The 25,143-nt window shown below is 37.9% G+C and overlaps 1 protein-coding gene across 1 annotated transcript; it reads left to right on the top strand.

Annotated features, from left to right (window-relative positions):
- Window positions 1-23,682: 23,682 nt before the first annotated feature.
- LOC311091643 (uncharacterized protein) lies at window positions 23,683-24,822 on the top strand. Its single transcript, XM_084127640.1, has 3 exons — window positions 23,683-23,833; window positions 24,095-24,190; window positions 24,632-24,822. Exons 1-3 carry the CDS (start codon window positions 23,782-23,784, stop codon window positions 24,712-24,714), a joined length of 231 nt encoding a protein of 76 aa, XP_083983766.1. The 5' UTR covers window positions 23,683-23,781; the 3' UTR covers window positions 24,715-24,822.
- Window positions 24,823-25,143: the final 321 nt, after the last annotated feature.

Genomic DNA, 25,143 nt, shown 5'->3' with positions numbered 1-25,143 from the left:
TTGCTTGTTTTGGCCTGTGGTTGGTGTTCATGTATACTGGAGCGTTTCCTGTCCATTAATGTGTCAATTTTTTTGTTTTTGCTTAGAGTATATCAATATCCTCACTGGTTGGTTAATGGGACATAATGCTTAGTCAGTGGCTTTTAGTTGGTTTCACCATCTTTGGCGGGTGAAGCGCTGTGTCTTTTTGAATGAATGCTTGTTTGAGGTGAGACACTCTGTGGATTTAGGTCTTGTATCATAATGTAACCCTCGTTATTTCCCTGAGCGATGCAGATCAATAACTCCTGTTTATGCATGCAGCCCGCATATACGGCACTACATTTCAGAGAAAGTAAAGTTGCAATTATGGCTGCTTAAAATCTGGCATGGTTTCAGTGTCCAAAGAAGCAGCACTGAAAATAAAAGACAAACGTCATACCAAAAAGGTCTCAGTGGATATGAATCCATTATGTTGTATCTCCTTTGTGCAAAAGATAAATTATCAAATAATAGTTCAAATAAAACCATTTATTATTCATAACAAAGAACCATAATCAGATGTTTACAAGACCTCACATATGCAACGGCTAAATGCGGCAGAGGTTACAGTAGCTGCATTCAGGGACTGGCAATGTGGTTAAAGATCTCAAGAGAGCAAATGAGAGGGAAGTGGAGGAGAAAGAGACTCAGAAAAACGGAAATAACCCCATGAGTGTATTATGTGGAGGGTTGTGACACACTGTGGCTCTCTGCACTTATGTGGCAGAGCGGAGAGCGGGGGCGTAAGACTTGGCATTTTACAGAGGAAAGGCCTCACTGTGTGCACATTGTGCAGCCATGTGTGGCATTACCACAGTTCACATCTTACCCATGTACAGTCTCCCAAATTTTCCCAAAGGGACTTCCAATTCTCATTGGCCTTGTTCCCTTTTTATCCAAATGCTTAAGCATGGAAAATCACTGACCTAGCTTCAGGGAATCTAAAGGTTTAGGGATGTATGAGCTGTGCCTAACCTGCTTTATAGTTTATCCAATGCACAGAATAGTGAAACTATGAAATCAAAAATGCATTTTTAAAAATGTTGATGTTGAATTTATTAATCAGTATTCCATACCACTTAGAAAGGATGCTTTGACTCCTCCTAGCAATAAAATGTAATTTGAGTAAATTTTCCTTGAATCTCAGTGGCATAAATAGTTCATATTTCTCCTTTGTACCGAGGAAGGCATGTCATAATCCTACATTTGAATGGGGAAACCCTATCAAAAGCTGGACTGTTCCGTGACAAATTGCTTATGTTAATCTCTACATGAGCATACCTCTTATCAATGTGCTGAGGTCCCACATTTATTTTGCCTTGGGCGACTGTCTCTTCCATGTGAAAGATCTCACATTATAATCCACAGATCACATTGAAAGGGGCAAGTATCTCATTTCTCATTGTGCGCTCCTTCCATTTAGGGTACATGCTAAAGGAAAGCCGACTGAATGAGGCTTTGAGTTGAATAGGACCGCAGGGTGAGGTGCTCAGAGCCAGGGCTAAGTCATCAGGTGGAGGGTCATCTTAGCCCATTGTGTGATTTAACGCTGGGTAAATGTCACCGCCGAACATTACAGATCTAGGTATTCACTCTTAGCTTTCACTATAGTCAGTTCTTATAACAATGTTAAAGGGCTTTGCAGCATTGAATGTTTTCCTCTCAAATGTCAGATAAGTATTACCCTCTAAGCATTTAATTAAGTCTGCCAATCAATTAAAAAAATATCAAATTACCTAAATATGTGCTGATTAAATAAAATAATAATAATAATAATTGCATGAATTCATATTTGTTTAAGGTCCCCCTGTGGTGAAAATCAAGTTTTTAATGTTGTTTATATGTCTGTGTTGTGTTTTTAATATGCTTTAAGACAAACCATGAGCCAATTCATAAGTCAACACCATTGCTGAGTATTTTCTCCTTAAACCTGCGGTGAACCAAAGACAGTCTCAAAAATGCGGTTTGAAATCGCTAGTGTTTCTGGCATTACAGACTACCTTGTAACCAATCACGTCAACGTGTGATCGTCAACAAGTGGATCTCTGAGCTGGTGTGAGTGAGTGGAGGCGAGGCTAATTTGAATAATCATAGAACCACGTATACTAAATGATGCAAGGGTGAAGAGTTACATTCAAGCTATTTTAAGGCATGAAGAATTTAAAGGGGAAAAAAAAAGTTTAAATATGTCATTTTGGTGATCAAAGATGAGTTTTATGGGATAATATGATTGACTACAGGGGGACTTTAAAAAAACAAAACAAATAAATGTAAATGTAAATACAAATAAAACATTCCATTATTATTTTGGCAGAATTTTTTTTTTTTACTTACACAGTCCACAGCAATCGATTTTGTAATTTAGTTTGTCATTCCGAAACTGAAACTGTTTGTTTGCTGCTATGTCTCGCGCTCAGACGTACATTTCAATTGGGTCTGCTACCAATAAAAATACCAATAAAAACTACAGAAGTTTGTGGAGCAAGTCGTAACGGCGAGTGGAAAAATGAAGCATTCCCAAGGCATGGTTTGGCATGAGGTGATGACGCGGACAGTAATAGCAGACTTATACAAATATGCTTTGTATTTAGCATCAGATATTTTCTTCCATATTGTGACGTACACACCAGAGTTTAACTGATTATCAAAAAAAAAGAAAAAAAGAAAAAATAGGGTAATGTTGTATCAGTTGATGTTTGGATTTTGGCGTTGCACTCAAAAGTGAAGGCAGATGAACGTGAGCTTGCAGGGGTGGAGTTTAAGAAGACTAAATTATTGGAGAAGTCTTGCATACATCACCAGAGATATAATACATTAAATTGACAGCTCTGTATTTAGTATTTTATATGTCCCAAATACCTAAAAGGCAAGTGAAAATCAGTGATTTTTACTAGTCAACAACACAAAATGCAAATGACTTAGGCTTTGTGTCCCAGAGATTACTAACCCAGTTGGCTCATTTTATGTTATTATTTTTTAATGAGTTTCTTTTTCTGGCATGTCCTATATTCTTACAAAAACATGTCAGAATTGTCCGTCTATATGACTCGCTCGCGCAGACGGGGAGCTGAGAAGCAGGTCAGGCGCTGATCCACATGTGTCGTGGTGGATGTGTGGCTGAGGGGGAGTGAAGCCCCACCAAAGCGCTGCGGCGATGTGTCAGACCTGCTCGCTCTTTTGTGGCTTGCCATTCATTCTGCTTGCATGCTTTGTTTTCACATCTTGTTGACCTACTTTGCGCTCTTGGAGTAATCCTCCAGGATCGTTCCACGGGTGGTTGGGGTGGAGCACTTTGCTATGCCTTTCCCTCATTAGAATATCAGATAGCAGGAGAAGGTCTCTAAAAAAAAAGAAAAAGAAATAAAAAACAGGAAAAACATCAAGGACTGTCTGGAAGTAGAGCACATGGGCGTTATGTGCATTGTCTCAAGGGCCTGGGCTTGAACTCATTTACCAGGGCCTTGGCCTGTAATCGCAAAGACTATTCTGAGTCAGTGCATTGTGCTTTTGAGTAAGGCTATCTATTCTTAGAGGAAAGACTTCAAGTTGGTCCCCTGTGTTGGAGGGTTCAATAAAATATGACCCTGTTTGAAGCGGGGCTAGTTTTATTCATCTGTCAGACTCGCTTAATAGATCATGAAGTCATTGTAATCTTATGCTAATCAAATAATGTAACGTTCATTATGTTTCAGCTGCAAAGAATGTTTTAACTTTGAGTCATGCCTAAATGCAAGCTTAATGTTAGTCTATTTTTATGTAAAACTTCCTAACAGATCAGAGCTACTTCTTGATTATGTGCATTTTGAAGTTTCATCGCTCTGATTTTTATGATCCCTCTTAGATTGCCAGAGTCCCTGGTTAATAAACTGGATCTTGCCCAGGCCCTTCCCACTCCACAGCAACCAGCATAATTACAGAAAGGATCTTTAATTAGGGCAAAGAGAAGAATTATCCAGCTGTGGCCAATGCAGTCTTCTCCTACATCATTTTCTCTTTCAGTGAGCCAAAAAATCAAAGGAGGGAGAGGACTAACATCGAGGACGGGGAGGGCACCTTGGTGGAATTTACCCAGCAATGTTGTTTTTGCTTCCTCATACTGTTTTCTGGGACTTTACCCTCTGTCCTTCACCACAGACTGGAGATCAGACTGTTTTACACAGCACTGTATTACAACAATGTATTGCACAAGAAAAACAATTGCTGGAAATAATGGGTTTATGATATATTTTGATAAAATTGCTTTAACTCTTGTGAGTCAGTGGAGATCTTTGGCTGATGTATCACATCTCTCTGTGTTTTCAGTGTCTTGCGTCATGAATGTCATGTTTTTAAGACAGATATATATACACACAGAAGGCCAGAGCAGGCCATGTTTGGGGGATGGGAGTGGGTGGTCAAGCTGCTTACCGACTCATGCTGCCGAGCTGCCAGGGAGAAAACGCAAGCAGGGTCAGTCCAGTTCACAGCAAGCTATTGACAAGCTTTTGCCCTGATTACTCATTACCAGAACAGCGGGAGGTAGTCTGGGGCACAGAGTGCTCCCGTGCCCTGGCATACAGGACAGGCCCCACCATTCATAACTAAAAACCTATTACTCTCTATTACAGGACCAAAGGTTAACAGCCAATGACCCTCTGCCCACTGCTAGCAAGACACTGGGGTGATACTGACACTGCTAACAAAGGAACACAGGGCTGAATATTCATCTATCTGTGATTCTCAGTGTTAAGGGCAACGCTGCTGATGACTCATCTTAAGAAGAATATGTTTTGTGGGGAATAGCTTGTGTGCCTGTGGCCACCTGGGAAATTGTGCCAGTGAGTGTGTGACCACGTTGGCGCGAAAATGGTCTTGAGTGAAAGGGACAAGCTTCATAAAGTTGCTTTATGAGCTGGAAATAATGGAAGTAGATGTCTTGAGTCCAAATGATTCCAATTATGAAACTATAAGATTGGATTAGAAAATCCTGAAAACAACAATGAAATTAGAAACTGGGTGTTTCTTCAACTACGGGCCTGTGGACTTTTAGAAAATAAACTCCCTTGCAACCCATTTTTCACACTCTCACTAGATAGTTGCTAATTTAATACTGTGGACCAGATTTACTAAACAGGGCACATTTGTGTGAAAGCGCAATTCCAATAAAGCGCCGATGGGATCTACTAGCGTGCAAATTAAAGAACACAGACGGAGCCGGATCATCTCCATAATGACAAATGCAATGTACCAAGAGCAGAGCAAATTAGCGTCTGGTTTAAGACATTAATAATAAGACATTATATAATGTCGCAAATACCAGTAAATTGACGTGTGCAAGCCTTAGTAAATTACCGTGCATGATTCATTTAAATACTCTCCTCCCATAAAATTTTCATCTGAAAGGGAAGCTCCTACCAATGCAATAGGATCAGCCTCAAAAATAACCCTGTCCACACCTTTTCAGCACTATTTTTTCACTACGTGTCTTTAGTAAATCCTGACAGTATTTTTTTAACAGCAAAAGCTGTTAGTAAATCTGGCCCTAACAGTATAGAATAGAGAATTTATCAGGTTTTTAATTTTTAATTTAATTTTGACACATTTTTTACACCACTTTTCAAATGAGTTATTGTGTTTAATAACATTTTGTGTTAGAAATTACATTTTACTTGTGTATATGTATGTATATGTAACAATGAATCCACTGAAGGCAAGTTTGTACAGAACCCAAGTGCAGTTTATTTACAAAATGTGTTCAAACATTAAATAAAGGCATGAACTCAAAACATAAACATGGACATGGACATGACGCTTACCACAGTGGTTACAGAAAAAATAATACTTGACCAGGAGACGTGGCAAACAGGAGGGCTTAAATACACACAAGACTAATGACTTGTCAAGGGACATCTGTGAACAATGAAACAATGAACCAATGACAACATGACAACACAGAACACATGGCAGGATCACATGACCAGAACAGGGGATCACATGACAGACATAAAACAAGAACATAAAACAAAAACAAAACGTGACAGTCTAGCTCCTTTATTCTTTATCCAAGAAAATTTGAAAGTGACCTTCATATAACAAAAAGAAATCGTGATGTATACCCATTTTTCTTGAGTTTGTCTATTGGGAATTGATCAGATCGTTGTCATGTGCCATTGCTGCTATCTCATGTGAGTGACAGGTTGCTGGATAGGATATATATACCCAAATTATATTCATATTCAGTATATTAAATGAAAGACAGCAAAAAATGATACTGGGAACTTGGGAAGGTTCTATATATGAATCAAGCACCTGAAAGAACCCTTTAAAGTTCTGTATAGAACCTTTTCTTCTAAGAATGTGCACTGCTTTGCCTTTCATCACAGAGAAAAGAAATGATGCCATTTGGGTCGGATGCTCTATAATGTCTATTTAAGGGTATCTCCGAATTTGTTTGTGATACTAAATAAAACACAGATGATGAAACCACAGTGGTAAACTAAGGAGGCTGACCTTGTCCTGCCTCTGTAACACAACCCTAGAATGATCTGCAGGTCAGCAACCTTCCCCTGCCCTCCATTATCAGACCACACTCTCTCCTTCTCGCTCTCTTTTCTCATGCTTCTCTCCCACACTTCTCTCTCTTGCTCTCTTTGTCTCTCTCGCCCCTCATGGGGGTTTATATCTCCTTATCTTGGTCTATGCAAAATGTACACGGGTCAGCTATTATACTCAAGCAGCGGCCTTTTTAAGCTGTCATCACTTTTCTCACTATTACAAAATAATGCAACATTATAATGTCAACAGAGGTCATGTAGTATTATGTTCCGCTTCTCCTCCGCATTGATCAATACACAGCAGAAGCACGTGAAAAGTTTGCTAGTATGTGTTGTTGTGCAGGGAGGGACTCACATTTTCCAGGTGACTGAATGATTGTGACGCAGAGCGATGTGGAAAGCGCTCTGTTATTGCTGAAAAACGAGACGGCGTCAGCAGCTTCTTGATGTCCCCCATTCAATGAGTAATTACTGCAAATCGCAAAGGCGAGTGCCAGAGAGCCTGAAGACGCCTCATCCATTTTGACGCTCATCTTTGCAATTTAAACCACCGGTGATCTCTCAAAAGGGCCTCCGAAATTGCGGCGCATTTGCACGGCATGATTTTCACTTGTCCTTGTCTGCCGAGCTCCTTATCTACGACGCCCTTCGTTATTATTCTCTGAAAATAACTCTGTGCTCAAGGTGAAAGAAGCCTTGTGAAAGCTAGCTCACTTTTTAATTCTCTTTACAAGTCACCAGCTTTTTAAGAGTAGTTTCATATACCTGCTGCACATGTATGCTAGTGGGAAAGGAAGTCAAGGCTCCATGATATCAAAATTGAGGTTTGTGGCTTCTGTTTATGCATTTAGCAGACGCTTTTATCTAAAGCAACTTTCTGCATTTGAGCCTACAACCTTGGGCCCTGTTATAGCTCCATGCGCTACCAGCTAAAATACATGAATGGGTCTTTTTAGTCTGTTAGGTTCAAGTTCATCTATACGCTAAAATTTACAAAATTATACTGACAAAAATTTGGGGGGGAAATACACATTTATAATGTAGTTGTCTTCTGGGAAAAACAGATCAACAATAGTAATGACCCATCTCGTACTCACAGGTGTTTACATATTTTTGTCCAAATAAAATGGTTTCTTGATATAGTAAAAAAAATAAAAATAAAATGTATTATTGTTTTTCCTTAATGTAAACCTGCCTATAGCATTATGAAGTATCAAATCTTGGTGCATGACATTATGTCTAAGGCTACTGGCTATTTAAATAAAGGACAGAACCATTAGATATTTCCGCCCTAACCTGTTTATCCTCATCACAGGATTAAATGGCTTTTTTTTTTTTTTTTTTACGTTTTCATGTACTGTTACAGTTCAGAGGTCAGATACAAAAAGATCCTGTAGGGGTTTGAAAACATGTCAGTCGAACATTAGTAGTGTCAGAGAATTTATGTGAAATCCATCATCCTTCAGCAAATTAAACCATAATCCATGTTACTTTAGCATTTACTGGACACCATTTGCCCAGGCATGTACTCTTGGCTCATATCTCTCTGTCAATCACAGATGGCATTTACTGGCTAAAACAGGGACTAAAGCAATCTTGTGCCAACAAGGACATTCATCTGCCAAAGACAAATTGGTGCATTGAAAGTCGTTTAATAGATAGGCTTATGTGAAATATGGAAAAAGAGGGTGTGTTCTGGTGTTCGACAGCACTCAGAAATGAACATTTGCTTGGTTTACGACCTGTGTTGTCTCATTAAATATTCCTTATTAACATAGAGCAGTAAATATCTAGTTTTTTCAGTGTACTGCAAAATAAGACAACGTAGGCCTTCAGGTATTTATGAAGCTAACACTGAAGTCAAACGATATCTTACAGGGACAGTTCACCCAAAAATGAAGATTCTGACATAATTTACTTACTCTCATGTCGTGAATTTCTTTTGTGGAAAACAAAAGGAGATATTTTGAAAAATGTTTTTTTAATGACAATGAAAATCAGTAACACCAAATGTTCTTTTAGACCAGATTGACCTTTTATTCTATGGACAAAAACAGTCGAAATACAGATCTGAAACAGCACAAGGGTGAGTAAATGATGACAGAATTTGCATTTTTAGGTGCACTAACCTTCTAAGCAATGGGAAAAAACACACATTCACAATAGGTCTAAATGGCTATGTGGTGAAGAACCACACCAGCCTCAGGTCACTGGAGACTTGAGGATTGACCCATTGATAGACAAAGACAAAGGTCTCAGTGGTCAAGCTCGTTATCCATGGCCACTCTGTTAGCGCCCTTATTTCCAACAAGACAGAAGATTGGAGAACCAAATACAACAATATTGATTTTGCAATTGATAGTTGCATGCCTGCTATTGATCAGGATCAAGCATCTGCCATTTGCAGAGGTGTGCATTTTCCATTGGTAGTGGGTTTGCAATTAAGACCCGTTTAGTATTCCAAGCCCATGTGTGATTTGTTGTAATGGATGTTCATTAACTTGCTACTTTGCTTTTGGAGGTCAAAAGACAGATCCCAGAATCCCAAGGGCTTTAGCCTTCTGCACCTCATTTTGTGACGTTTTATTTGTCCGGAACAGTTTTTCAGTAATTTTGAGTAGTTGAGTTGTTGAATTTTGAAGTTGCAAACAGAATGTTAGAGCAGTATGAAGTATGAGAAGTATGAATAAATTATTATTATCATTATAATTAAAAATGCAAGAGGAATGTGGTTAAAGCAGTAGTTGTCAGACTCTCAGACAACCCAAAGACCCCCTAGGATGAAAATAACAGATTTTCTTGGAAACACTGTACATTAACTTTGATTAATGACATCAACAAACATTATTATATTATGCTAAACTAGTATTTTCTTGATTAACAACCTTTAATTTGGCATATCACAGAGAGAAATTTCCATTTATTTAATGATGGTTTCACTCAATAGAAGCAATCAAATCAACCAAAGATGATGTAAAAGGTGATGTTTACTATTTATTTTAAGATATATATTTGTGTGTGTGTGTGTGTGTGTGCGTGCGTGCGTGCGTGCGTGCGTGTGTGTGTGTGTTTTATGTAAAAATGCAGAAAGTTTTCTGTGATGGGTAGGTTTAGATGTAGGGTTAGTGTAGGGGATATAATATATAGTTTGTACAGTATAAAAATCATTGCGTCTATGGAAAGTCCCCATAAAACAACAACGCACAATTTATCACACCTGATCCTTTTTAACCTGCTGGGTTCCTTTATTAAGTTCTTAATTAGAGAATTTGTGTAATGTTTTCTGGATTGTAAACATGTCTGTGTCTGAATTACAGGACTTACAAACTCAAGGCCAGCTTTACCTCTACCCCCACTTCCATCTCTTGCTGCAAAATCAATGGAGTGATGTAGGTATATGGAGGAGGACATGGGGACAGGCTTAAGCAGACTGCTTGTCTGAGTTCCATTTCATGCATCAGCGGCTACAAGCTCAAACACCATGATCAGCCTTTGCTGTTCAACACTGCACTTGCTCACACTAATATATGCACCATATGCAAGCACGCACACACATAGCCATGCAGACACAAGGCGCGTTGAGAAGGCAACACAACATGTTATTGGACGCCACATTGATCTACTGAATATGAAGTCTTGCTGCACCAGCGCTTCCGTGGAAACATTGTGGCATTCCTCTCTGGAAGAATAATTCAGCCTTTGTCAGTTCATACTCTGACAACAGTTTGACATAGGGAGTAGAGAACAAGGGTTTTTTCCAGAAAGCAGGTTATCCGACTTACCTGGGTAAGTTTACTCAGAGTAAGCGGATAAAATCAACTTTCTGTTCCAAAACCTGAGGTAACTTTCAGGGTATGTAAGTAGCCACAGCAACTTATTTTCTGAACATAACCTTATGTTCCAGGGTTAGTTTACTTTTGAGGTCTTCAGCGCATGCATGTCCTATTGATGAGGCTCCAGTGGGCTTGACAGATTTCACGACGATATGTACTATGAATGTAAATCGCCTCTAAACAAAAGAAGAAGAAATAAGTATAGGTGCGTTCACGGCACGCCATGTTGCAATTACCATAATTACAAGATTTCAACTTCACATTCTTGAAGAGCTTGTAATTACAGCTTGTAAGATGGGAATTTTCTGAGAGCTCCTACTTATACCACGTGAATGCTGGAATACCTGTAACTCTGAGTATCATACTCCGGGTTGACTGAACTTACTCCACACTGCAGTTTTTTACCTCAGATGTGACCCTGGACCACAAAACCAGGCTTATGGGTAATTTTTTTTTAAATTGAGATTTATACATCAAAACTGAATACATAATCTTTCCATTGATGTATGGTTTGTTAGGATAGGACAATATTTGGCCAAGATACAACTATTTGAAAATCTGGAATCTGAGGGTGCAGAAAAATCAAAATATTGAGAAAATCACCTTTAAAGTTGTCCATTTCTATTGGCGATTGTGCTGCATCCACTCACAAAAATAAATGTTTTATATATTTAAGGTGGGACATTTACAAAATATCTTCAGGGAACATGATCTTTACTTAATATCCTAATGATTTTTGGCATAAAAGAAAAATCTATAATTTTGACCCATACAATGTTTTGTTGGCTATTGCCACAAATATACCCGTGCGACTTAAGACTGGTTTTGTGATTTAGGGTCACAAATAAGCAAAGTTTGGGTTAATCAACCAAGAGTTCAGGGTATGTGCTGGACTGGTAAGTTAATCTTGCTTTCCGGAATACCCCCATGACACAGGTATAGATTGAATTAATAGTTCTTTTTTTAAAAGAGAAATTGGTGTTGAGTCAAGTGTAAAATCTGGGTCCTAAAGCAAACCTAGTTGACAACCACTGATGGCTAAAGGTTATATAGGGTTGGATCCAAGTAACCCAGAAACTGAAAGGTCACTCATCTCCGTACCCTTGGGCAAGGTGTTTACCAAATGTACTGTCCAAATGTACTGCTACAATGGACGAGTAAAATGACAGTAAACACAATGGCAGCCATTTTAATGATCTAAATCAGAGAACAAACAAAATAACCTTGTGATATCTCTGATTCTATTTCTGACTGCACACATCCAAATATAAGCTACTGTGTCCTCTATGTTCCAGCTTAATTCTCTGTTTATAGACAGTGAGTCACTAAAAGAACATGCATCCGAAGACCTTTCTCTTTACTGTGGCCATAACAAATCAAGGAACTCTGGCTCCTGACCTGTAGGTGTATTATAAGAAAGCCAGCTGCCTATAGCTGAAGCTAATTCATCATGACATGGTCAATGAGGATCACACTGGTATGGCCTGCAGGGAAACTTCCATTAGTTTGCTGTCCACTGCACAACGTGTCTTATTCAGGGGGTAGGATTGACTGAAGAGAAACAGATCCATAAATAAAACCGCATAGATCCACTCAGTGACTTCTTCATCTCACCATCTTCCGAAAATAAAAGTCACCTTGTGGTAAGGGTTAAATAAATTGAGGGGAAAACATACCTCTTCTGAGCTACAAAACAGTGACCATAGATGGATGGACATTTTTTGGGGGAACTGTCCCTTTATATTCCAAGAGCCATCCCTTCAGTTTTGCAAGGAAGAGGTATCCCTCATTGCTTTAAAGTACCCAATTAACACAAGGAGAGATCTGGTGATGAAGTATTTGGGGAAATCAAATTCCTTTTCAACAGGCCCCTTGCAGGAAAGCCAGCAATAGGCCCCTTTATCTAATATGTGCCAAGAATAATTAGGTTATTGCAGCACTGCCTGTTGTTGCTCAGTAATTAGGCTAGTCTCTTATGGATTCACTCCAGGTCACAATGACCTTGAGGAAGAGGGAAAAATTGCCCACTATTGACATCTAAACTGAGGATAGCGGGTCAATTCCCACAGCCGGCAGGTTCACCCTGATCACGTACTGTGCCTTCCAGCGGCGGTGATGCGGAAAACCGTTGGAAGTTGAGGACGGGGAGATGAAAAGGAATGTATGATGAAGTGTAGCAAGGTCCTCAAGGAGACAATGAAGGCTCTGCCCCTCCCATGCCTCGTCCTGCATCTCTAGTCCGTGTTCTTGGCCTTGCTTTTGAGGTAACTTAAAAAACGGTGAGAGTTTCAGATACACGTTTTGTTGTGGTCATGCATTTAGGAGCTGTTCATCTTTCACAAAGCGCATTATGGAATAACAAAATTAGGCTACATTTACAGTATGCAAACTCAAATCTAAAACTCAGGTAAATTATGATTTCTTTTGCACTTTTTTTATAGCAACATGTTTTGTTGTTGTTGTTGTTGTTAAACAATGCTTTCTCTGAAATACATTATAAATTATATTTTAGACTAGACGGCCACCTTGTAAATTGTCTCCGTAATTTTCCAGTAAGACAATGCTGTCTGCCAAGTAATCCATGCTTTTAAACTCGTTTTGTGGTGATAAATGTGCATCTTGTATTTTAATATGGTGATAACAGATTTTGTTCATCCATGCTGTTATGCAATGTACAAGCCATTAAAGATCTTCTGTCATCTACATTCTGCCAACATGGCTAGTTACAGTGTGGTAATTGGTCATATTGGATCCTTAATCAAAAAGCTCATTGTTTCTGCTGCCTGAAAAGCAACGATTACAGTCCCATATGCTGAGATGAAATGAAACAATTACATGTGATGGAAGCCAAAAAATCTTTAAAAATAATCTTTTAGTTGTATTCAGCACCCATAATGGGGCTAATATGTGTCACTTAAAACTAAACCACATATTTATCTTATTCTTATTTTGAATTTCAATGTTTTTTGTCATTTATAAAAGGAAATCTATTTGCAATTAAAATGCTCATGCATTACACAAACATTATTAAACTCTGTCATGATGACATATTTATGAGTTGCGGGAGGCGGGGTCATGATTGTACATCTCTTTTTTTTTTTTCTTTTTTTGTTTTTGCAGTTTTGTCTCACTTGCTGCTTCAGGCAAGATAATACATGACCAATGGGGGAAACGAACACATTCCAACAACTATGTGGATCTTTTTATTTGTAAATAAGTGCTAGTTTTCAGTTTAGAACACATTTTCAAATATACATATATGTACTGTGTGTGTGTGTGTGTGTGTGTGTGTGTGTGTGTGTGTGTGTGTGTGTGTGTGTGTGTGTGTGTGTGTGTGTGTGTGTGTGTGAATACATATATATTTGTTTGTGAGTAAGTTGCATTAAAAATCCACTTAGCTAAACAAATTAGTTTGAACAGACATGATGCTTCTGACTGGCCGTTCTGACAAGATGCATTGAAGCATAAACTGAATATGTGTTAAAAAACAAAATCAACAAGAGGTCACCCACTAGGGTCATCCAATCATCAGCAGGAAACAGAAGAGGTCATGAAAGGTCAGACTGATAAACACCTTCGTTGATGGGTGTGAGTCACCAGCAGGGCAGGAAATGAAGAGCTCCACCCCTCAGGGGTCACGAGAAGTTAAAGGTCCCAGTGAGGACACTGTTCTATAACGCAGGAGAGCACAGGCTGTGCAGGGATAGCGCAGATGAGTAGGCAGTATTGGTGCAATAAAAGTTCTGAGTCACCTCCTCCTGGACAGGACAGGCTGAGCTGTTAGTATAATGTGAAGTCATATGTCTATTGAAGGACTGTGGCATTTTACAGCCTCCAAAATCTGCATAAATTAATACGTGAATTAATATATAAATATGCATACATGAATGAAATGAATAATTGATTGACTTGAATAAATTAAACATCTTTAATTTTTCTAATGTTAATGCAGCTTTTGTCAACATAAAATTAATCAATAGTGCAAGTCATTATCATGAGGATGGAGTGTATTTCATATAGAAAGGCGATCAATATTGATGGCCTGTGGACGGCCCATAGCAGCTGAAAACTGGTGAGGAACCAAAAAAAAAAAACAAGGCTATATTGCTTATTTGAAATAGCAATTAGAAGTGGTGTGACTGACCGTTCTGAATAAAAAAATGACAATCCTGACTATCTCTGTGGAGTCAAGGAGAATTTTGCAGCCCGTTCCAGGACATCAGAGAGTAGTTTTCATTTATTCATAGCTATTAATTAACACACGTGTGTGTTTAAGTATAAATTTGTAATGTACAGTTTGGGGGAAATCTACTATTTCGTACTGTAGCATGGCCCTGTTAGCCAACTACAAGTCTCTTCTGCTCACCAAGGCTGCATTTATTTGATAAAAAAATAACGTAAAAAACATTATAAATAGCTGTTTTCCATGTGAACATATTTTAAATTGTAGTTTATTCCTGTGAAGGCAAAGCTGAATTTGCTGAATCAGCTTCAGAAATAATTCTAATATGCTGATTTGGTGCTGTCAGGGAATATGGGAGGTGACGATAGGGAACGCTGGAGCAAGGAGAGTTGAAGGAACTTCGCTAGGAGTCATCGTAGGAATCGCTGAAGGTAAGTATACAGGTAGTAGTCTGAAGTCCTAGTTGTAGACCAGACAATGATGTGCTTTTATGCCAGAGGTGATGAGCATGCTGATCAAGTGCAGGTGATTGTAGTTTTGAGTGATATGGCTGTACTACGTGTGTGTGAATGAAGTATGGAGTGTATGAGGGAACTGCGGACAGAGGAACTGTGACAGCTACTCAAGAATGTTTTTTTTATTACCAACATTGAAAACAGTTGTGCTGCTATATATATATATATACATGTGATAAAGTGTGATGCATGATGTGATACATATATAATATTAAATTATTTTATTAAAGATGCATTAAATTAATCAAAAATGACAGTTTAGATTTTATGACATTACCAAAGATTTCAAATGTTTTTATTCATTAAAGAATCCTAAAAAAAACGTATCACGTTTTCCACAAAAATATTAAGCAGTACTGTTTGCATTGATAATAATAATAATAATAATAAATGTTTCTTGAGCAGCAAATCAGCATATTAGAAAGATTTCAGAAGGATCATGTGACACTGAACACTGGGGTACATTATCACTGTTTTAACTGTATTTTTTATCAAATAAATGCAGCCTTGGTGAGCAAAGAGACTTTCAAAAACATCAAACACTTTTCCCAACCCCAAACTTTTGGAAAGCAGTAAATAAAAAATAATAATTATTGTAACAGTATTACCACAGTGTTTAGCCTTAAATTGTGGCCTGTCACGTCATACCTCAAAATAGTCACTACTGAAGACTTTTGGAACTGTGTGGTTCCTTGATCTTGTGCCATCCTGAGAAAGTGCCATTGAGATGAATGGGAATGCTAATGATTAGCTTTCTCCAGGTGTTATGGACCTCCTCAGTCCAAAACATAATGAGACAGCCATAACTACACTCCATTTCATGCAAGCATAATCGGTGTAGTATTTACTCAGCGTTCTAAATCTAACCGACCCTGAGATGTATTTAGGGACCGTGACTTACTCTCCCGAGAACAAACACAGGCAAACACGAACACACAGGCAATATATTAAGACTTTCACAGGGAGGTCTCTGTTCCAAGAAGACCTTAAATAAACTGGCACATACTGACCAAGAGGATGCAGCTGGACCATCTATCTGACTCCTGGCGCTCGAGCTGAATAGACAGAGAAGGGAAAGGGGGGAGAAAGAGAACGAATGAGTGAAAGAGACGGATGAGGGCAGAATAGAGTGCTAGACTCAAGAGCACAATGTGTGCACCTGGATAAAGCTCCCCCACATTACTCAGCTCTCATCCGGGCCCAGTCCGGATACGCTCATCAAAGACCCCTGCTGTGTGAACCCTCCACTCTTGTGCAACTTTCCTTTCGGTTTAATAACTCCTCTTCCTGCTCTTTGAATTATTTTTACAGCATCACGTCTGAGCTTTAAATACTTCCTGGGACTCCGAGAGTACTTGGAACGGCGTTGAGAGCCTCTTACAGAGGACACTGTACCTTACTTAAACTTTAGCAACATAAGCATCGCTGTAAAGTTAGCAAAGTCTTAGATTTCAGAGAGACCGTTTAGACTGATATCAACACACATTTTGTGTGTGTGTGTGTGTGTGTGTGTACCTACTTAACTATAGTTTGGGGAAAAATGTGTACCCAGAACCTTTTTTTACCAAAACCTGAAAAAATACCAAAAGTATTTTTTTAAATGCACAAAGTTTTGTGTGATAGGTAGGTTTAGCTGTAGGGTTGGTTTAAGGGGATAGAATATACAGTTCGTACAGTATAAAAACCATTATGTCTATGCAATGTCCCCATTTAGATAGCTAAGTAAACGTGTGTGTGCGTGCATGCGTGCGTGTGTGTACACACTAATCCACCTTACACCCATTTTCTATGTCATACTTGTTGATTTAACTATTCTGAAGAAAAAATGCAAGGCCATTTGTCTCTGTTTGTCTCCCAGCGTGTGCTGCTGGGCCAGGCTGCTCTATAAAAGGCAGCTTTAACACTGAAACAGAGAGGCCAATGGCCCTGCATAGCTCTGAGGGACAGGAGTACAGAGGGTCATCTACAGCATGGCTGATGAGGCACTGTCTGTAACCCAACTCACTGAGGGAACAAAAGGCCACAGAGGTCACAACCTCTCAGTCTCTCAGCCGAATGCAAAGATAGGAGTTCAGAGAGACAAAGAAAGGGATGTGGATTTAGTGAACCATTAGCCACTATTCAGCACTGCAAGTGTCAAATATCTAAAAAAAAAAATCTGTAAAATATATAATTTTATATAGGCTAATAATACAAGTTTTAACAAATTAAATTTTTTTCAATTATATTATTAAATATAAATAAAGCATAATAAATGTTAATAATAATAAATGTTATTATTGTAAATGTATACATATTTTATATAATTTATTAAATTACATTTATTATTTTTATTACAAATTTCTTTGGTTCTAAGTTTAAAATAAAAATAAAAATGTTCTATAAATGCAACAATAATAAAATATTGTTTCTAGATTTTAAAAAAAAAGCTCTTCTGAGACCCTTTTTTGGGTCTCAGACTTTTTGACCCCACTGTATATATAAATGTGCATTTTTAAAAAGCCAAGTTTGATCGAGTGTATTGCCACAGAGGGTTCCGGTTTATTTTTCCGGTTAATTTATTTTTCTGGTTTAAGGTTTATTTTCCCTTAATTATTTCAATTTTTTCAAATCAACGTTATTTTCTTCCTTGACCAAATTCAGCTGCTACAATATACCTTCAGGTGTGACATTCCCTGTAAATAAAAGCTTCTGGCATTGTTATTTTATAAAACCTCTACCACGAGGTGATATTTCAACAGATGAGCACCTGATGGGTCTTGGAGAGCTACTTTGCACTTCTGTCGTACCGCCCACAATCTCAGTAATACCTCTCTCCTAATCGCTGTAGCACAAGGCCCTCTGGAAGACTCCGACTCCATCACTTAATCCCGTGTCCTGTTTGATTCTGCAAGGCACTCATCGCAAGGCTACGTGAACAGAGTGGAATATGTTTTCACGCCCGGGTGGTTATTTGATTAGGTATACCGAAGGTTTATGTGATAAAGCGCTAGCCAGGTCTCGCTGTAGTAAGCTCTGTTCCAATTCAGAGACAAGGACAAGAGGAACACATGTACTGTATGGGACAAGCCGAGAGTTTAATGTCATCTTGCAGCAGTCGCTCCACACACCTTCCTAAGAGGGTAAAGCGCGACTCCCAAGTTTATAAGAAGTTCTTGTTCTTATAAAACAGAGCCACTTACATAATAAAACATAATTTCGAAATGGACTCATTGTTCTTTTTCAAAGGTTCTGGTTTGGCATATTTAGCTTGAGGATAAATGGGATCATTACCGAGTCTTCTTTCATTAAACTTGTCGGGTGTTGTATTATTGATTTCTGTAAATGCTAGCAACTTTCAGCAGAAATTTAGCAAAGCCTTCACTCACGTATAGCATTATTGACATACGTGATGCAGTTGTCTGGCTCTGGGAATAAATGTTTGTGTGTTTAGCTTTGTTCGGGAATCTGTTAACCATTCCTGCATTTGAAAACAGGCCTGTCTGCAGTGTGACATGAGGGGGCCGTGGGCAGGCCGATTAGAAAGCTGCTTCATTACCCTTTGTCACATCAGCTCAGATTTATGGAGCCTAATGGAGGACACTCTGTTTCTGCCATTTACAGAGGGAGATGGGAAATCAGAAGTTTTCTGCTATCCATTACAGTCACTACATTGCGCTTTGGAAGAGAGAATGACTTTTTTTAAGCAGCAAGACCGGACTAGGCTACTCGACTGTTTCACTTTGCAAATGGTGTCATTTATTTCAGAGATGTTGTTGGGTTGTTTAAATTAGAATTGTGGGTTATTTTGACCAACTGCATTCTGAGGAGATTGTTAGCTACTTAGCCGTGAAATGCAAACAAAATAAGTCATGCACTTACACATATGATTGGCTCAATGGTAGCATCTGCTGGCCGTCAATGGTACTGCAGTGCTTGCTTATTTAGGGCTGTTTCCATAAATTACTTTTAAGTAATATGAATTCTAATAAACTGCTATGTATTAGCCTTTACATTTTCAGATTCAATTATTTTATTCATTTTCTTACTGTGCTTGTTTTATTTATATTCTTGCAAGTTGCTTGTTGCAAGACAGAATGATATGTTCTAGACATCTTCCTCGGATGTCATTGGCACGGGTGAAGGAATTATGAGATATCACTGCAGAACCCCTTCAGAAGGTCACATGGCCAACACACAGTTCAAAACCATAAACCACTCAGCTTTGTTTGCTTGAAAAGCCCGTGAAGTTTGTAAATTGTGCTATTCTAAAGTTCAACCATAAACCCTGACAACCCTAAATCACAAGTCATGATCACTGTCACCTGTATTCTTAGAAGCAAAATGAAATCCCAGATGTTTTATTGAAGTGATTATTTATACAGAAATTAAACTGCTTACAAAATGGAACTTTTAGCAATTCATTTAATGCATCAAATTACATTAGAAGATTTCATTTTGTTAAGTGGTATAGGCCTACTAAAGAACTGTAAGCTTTCCAATAAATTGCTTTTATTAAAAAATGAATTAATGGATCGATAGATGTATGGTTGAGTGATTTATGAATAAATAGATGGATGGATAACTAAAGAGAAGAGAGAGACAGATGGATATGGATGTTTAGGCTGAGGAATGCTACCAAACATGCTACCATGTTCTTCTACCAAAGTCATAATTATCTTAAGCATTCATTTTGCATATTAAACTGAAATATTTTCAATACTTTCAATTAAGACAATGTTTTGTCTTAAGCGCACTGCATGAAATCTGGTTCTTATTCTACTTGTGCATTGCAGTCAAAAAAATAGCCCTTAATACTGCATATATGCAATGATAAATTTGAAGTATAAAAAACATACATCTTTTTACAAAATATTAAAAGGATAGTTCACCCAAGAAAGGAAATTCTGTCATTTACTCACCCTCAAGTTGTGCTAAACCTGAATGAGTTTCTTTGTTCTGTTGAACACAAAAGAAGATATTTTGAAGAATGTGGGTAACCAATGTAATGCAGTATTATTTGTACCTTCTTTTTTTTTATGAAGGCCATGCAGGCCACATATTTGCTAAATGTTTGTCTAATTACTTTTGATCTTTGTTGCCCCCTGCTGTCTGTGTTAGTTAGACCCTTGTGTTTTTTAATCTCCACATTACAGCATTTACCTAATGATTTCAAGATCATTATGGCTTTTTTAGGTATTCTTTGTTTTCACAGATACCTCATCCTAGATAACACATCTTCATTTACTAAAATTACATATTTAAATTACTAATCACATATAATGTTATCATCAAGATATGCAGTGCATTTTTTTTTAATCAAAATTGTGATTACTAGCAATGAAATAAAACTGTTTAATGAACACTACTTGCTCTAACTAAGTAATTAATCCATTGTCTTATCCACATTCATGACAACTTTGTGTTAAGCTGTGAAATTTCTTGTCTGATATGGTTTCTCAAGTGGAAAATATTCTTCATATTTGGCAACCTGACTTTAGTCTAGAGAGCTGAACATTGGCAATGGCCTCCAATCCCCTAAGATCTCTCCTCAAAGCAATAACCTCAAACGTCTATGGAAATGCCAATGCCTAAAAACAATACAATACTAATCTTCAGAAAGATTACCCATAAGGCCTGTCCGTGCCCCAGCTGTAATAAGCACTGAATTCACTTGGCCTTAAGGCCCCAAGGTCCATGCTATTAGAGATCATTTTGCCAGCTGGCCTGTAATTTCTATTTTGAGATGAGATTTGCATTCTTAATAAGAGGTAAAAGGCCATGAGAGGTTATGAAATAACTGAGTGATTTAGTAAAGAATGAGAAGTGGTCCAAGTACAGATCCCTGTGGAACACCAGAGGATTGTTGGTGGGGAGATTAATTGGATGGTTTTCTATGGTACCTGACAGGCTTAGAAATGCAGGTGGAATTTGAATTAAAGGGCTCTGCACTAAATGGCGCTTTTCCACTACACAGTACATGCTCGCCCCGGCTTTGTTTAGTTTTCCACTGTGTAAAAGTTGTACCTGTACCTGCTTCCAGGTACTTTTTTCACCTCTGGGGAGGTTCTAAGCGAGCTGAGGCGATACTAAAATGTGACGTGAAAACACGACAGACTGCTGATTGGTCAGAGAGAATCGTCACTATTCACTTTGTCATCATTGCACGCGCCAGACGGAGTATCCTGAATAAAAAAACAGCAAAAACAAAAACATCCAAAAACAGCATACACTCGATTTCCTCCATTGTCCTGTGTGTGTGGGTAGCGGGTGTGTGTCGCGTAGAAGATTAAGTCACGGCAGTTTCCTGCGGCGTCGCTATGACGACCAGGTATTGTGGAGGTACTATCTGCAATGGAAAACGGAGCGAAAAGCGAACCGAGCCGAGACCATAGGCCGAGATGAGGCGAGTCGAGTCGAGTTGAGCTGGTACTGGTAATGGAAAAGCGCCATTAGCACTGGCGGAGCTTGGGGGTGGCCAGGGGTGGCCGTGGACACCCTTGGTCTAAGCTTGGCCACCCCTTTGGCCACCCCTCTCACAACTGCTGTTTCTGTCTCTTTTTTTATTGACAAAAATTGCGTTTCTTAAAACGCTGAACCGTCTCTTTAAGACCACAAAAAACATGAGACTTTTCAGACGCACACTCCAATTTCACCTCAGCGCCAGGCGCAAGCCAAACGAGTGCGGAAATGAGCAAGTGCCGAATGAGCTTCAGCAGAACATCAGACAGTGATATGCACATAGTAAATATAGAGTTAATCTTTCTCAACTGGTGGGTTGCAAGACCGTTTTGAGGAAGTCGAATAGTGTGCAGTTAACAACAAATGTAATTCTCTTTTTTTCTGATGCTACTTTTATTTTAGAAGATGTGTGTGAAAGCTTGTGACACTTCTGTCAGATGCTGAGAAAAGCCCGTTGTCCTTATTCAGTTGGCTATCTTCGGTAAGATGAGATGTTGTCAGGTCAAATGTCAGCAAAACTAACTTTCCTGTCATACGGCTGACGGCCGTTGTACTGTGCTTGCGGTACGCACATCGCGCGCAAATGCGGCGTGCTGTAGCCGTAGTTCTGTCGTCAATTAACTCATGTAAGAATCAAAAAGGCGATTAAAGCTGTCAAAACTGCATGCATGTATTTGTTATATGCGTCACATGTGTCTGGATTAAAATATTCTGCTATGTGAGATCACAATATAAGGCACAAACTGATATGTAATGTTTTAATGTCCCAAATAAATGTGAGCACTGTGCATTTGTACTAGAAGATATGCATTCATTTTGCGTTAATTTGTAAAGGACAAACAAAAATGGATAATTTTTAAATCCATAAAATAACTACTTTTACATTCTGACAACATTACATTATGAAAAACATAACATTTTACATTATGTGCTGTTGACTTCCGCCTTGTTCACATTCTTGCACATGGGGATTCAAAAGAGAACTTTTGTTTTCCTTTTTAATTTCGGTATGATAGAACTGTTGCAATTATTTATTTTGACAACTAATATAGAAAGTTAAACCTTTTTTTGACAAACTCAGAATTGGTTGAATTATATTGGTTAATTGATTATAAAAAACGCATTGAAGGTTGAATAATCTTTGGATTACAGTATTTATCTGCATGTTATCTCATCCATGAAGTTGCAACAATGTAGAACAAGCTATTGGAGATTTTGAGAACCAGAACCAAGCTAACTGAGCAAGTTGAACTTTAGTGCGTGCCCTTTTATTACTATTTAATTCATTTTAATATGAGGTGGTGGGTAATAATACAAAAATATAAAATTCACTCAGTATTCCATGATTCCTAATCTCAATTACAATTAAGTACAAATTAACTTTATTCAGTTGTGTAGACACTAAAACGGTCCAATGCATAAATCATTTTTTATGATAAAATAATTAATATTTCTGTGCCACCCCAGACTGGTTGCTGGCCCTTGCCTGGCCACCCCTATGAAAAAATCCTGGCTCCGCCACTGGCCATTAGATGCCCATCTCACAAAAATATGGTGGTTTATGGTTTCAGTCAGTGTTGGGGAAAGTTACTTTTAAAAGTAATGCATTACAATATTGTGTTACTCCCTAAAAAGTAACTAATGTAATATTTTGTGTTTTTGTGAAAGTGAGATGAGTAAATGCATGTTTACATTTAGTCTAGAACTACAATAAGCATCACGTGCATCAATAGGCATTATAATGTTTTAAAAGTAGTTACTTTACTAGTTAAGTAATCTAAGTAAACTAAAAAAGTAATCTGATAATGAAACTTTTGTTACTTGTTATGCATTACCCCCAACACTGGTTTCAATAACTGTACTAAAGAATATAATAAAATAGAAGCACAGTAAAAACAGTTCAGAGTTATTTGAAAAAAAGTGGCATCAAATGGTTTATTCCTGAGTAAAATTAAAATAACTAAATTATCAGATGGCAGAGGATGGATAAAAGAGTTGAAAAGGTTAGAAAAAGATGTCCTAGAGTTACAGGCTTGATAGAAGTTCTTGGATCTTGCATCAAGGACAGACAGTCCTTTTTTATTTTAAGATTTTACTTCCTTGTCAAGGAACAGAGCTGACATCTATATCTAGTTACATGAAACCTGTCATGCTGCATTACTGTTCTGTGTAAGAAAGAATGTATTTACGGTAAAAGGTGTAACCAAGGTATATAAAGAATCAAGTTCCTCTGCGTGACCAGACCAGTTTTCATCATGAAGGCCCTAGTGTGTGCTTTTATTGTGGTGCTCCTCTGCAGCGCATCAGGTAAGAAAAAAGATCTATCTATCTATCTATCTATCTATCTATCTATCTATCTATCTATCTATCTATCTATCTATCTATCTATCTATCTATCTATCTATCTATCTATCTATCTATCTATCTATCTATCTATCTATCATCTAATATAACGAACTGGACATTGCTAGCTATCATGTCTCGGAGTAAAAATTTAAAATACTCTGATAAAGTGCAGAAAAAGGTCACCATTATCATCTATTTGTCTAATATGTAATCTCTCATCAGTGCACTCGCTGACATGCTACACCTGTGTGGATGGGGACTGCAAGACCCCAACTGAATGCCCAACCTCAAGCAATTTCTGCAAAACGGTTGCAACACGTAAGCAAACAATATTATTTTAGTTATTTACTGAATTTTCAATAGTCGGTAATAGTGAGTATAATTTTGATAGGCTATCATTGATATACTATTATAGTTTTTGTTCATATTTTTATATAATTTTTATTTAAATTTGATCTATATAGTTTTTGTATGTTTTAGTTTTTTTATTAGTTTTTATTTAACTTTTTTATTTTAGTTTTATGTGTTTTAGCACTTCAACTAACTAAATGTAAATGTTGGCAGCTAACTAAAATAAAATAAGTTTAATGTTTTTTTTTGTTTTTTTTTATGGTTTTAATTCTAGTTCATGATAATGACCCTAAACAGCTTTATATTTATTACCACTCCACTGGTGATTAAAAAAGGAAAATGTAATTTTTTAAATTCTGTATTCTAGAAATGATTGACCTGTTTTTCTTGATATGTTTTTAACCGCAGCCACTGTGTTCTCCCGGACATGTGAGGAGTTCTGTGTGCCTGGAGTGAATACCTACTGCTGCACTTCTGATCTGTGTGACTGATCTCTCAATGTCACCAATCCTGTTGATTTACTGTCCTTGAGTCAGGCACTAATGCTCATTGTAATGGTGTAGTAGCACTGGGTTACTATAGGTGTATGTTTTCCTTTTCCATCTGATTCAACATGGATTGTTTTACATATCACTGCTTAAATGAATTTCTAATAACCATGATTTCTGTCCCAGCTCTGTATGATTTGATTTATGAATGAAATAAAATCTACTCAGTAAAAAGCTGTGTATGTGTTGAAGTCAAAGCAGTATCAGAGAGATGTAGGTCATTCGAGAGAGATGTTACGATGCCATTTGTCTGGATTAACCGCTGCTTTTAACAGATGAGAAGACTGGAAGCTAAACATGCACTCCTCTCATGAGATGCAAAACTGCATATCAAATGTTTATCAAGGGTGATTTAAAACATAATAACCTTGT

This window comes from Abramis brama (genome assembly GCF_963993115.1).
Source record: "Abramis brama genome assembly, chromosome: 10".
NCBI lineage: Eukaryota > Metazoa > Chordata > Actinopteri > Cypriniformes > Leuciscidae > Abramis > Abramis brama.
Note: the sequence above shows the minus strand (reverse complement) of the source record. Positions and strands in the feature narration are given on the sequence as shown.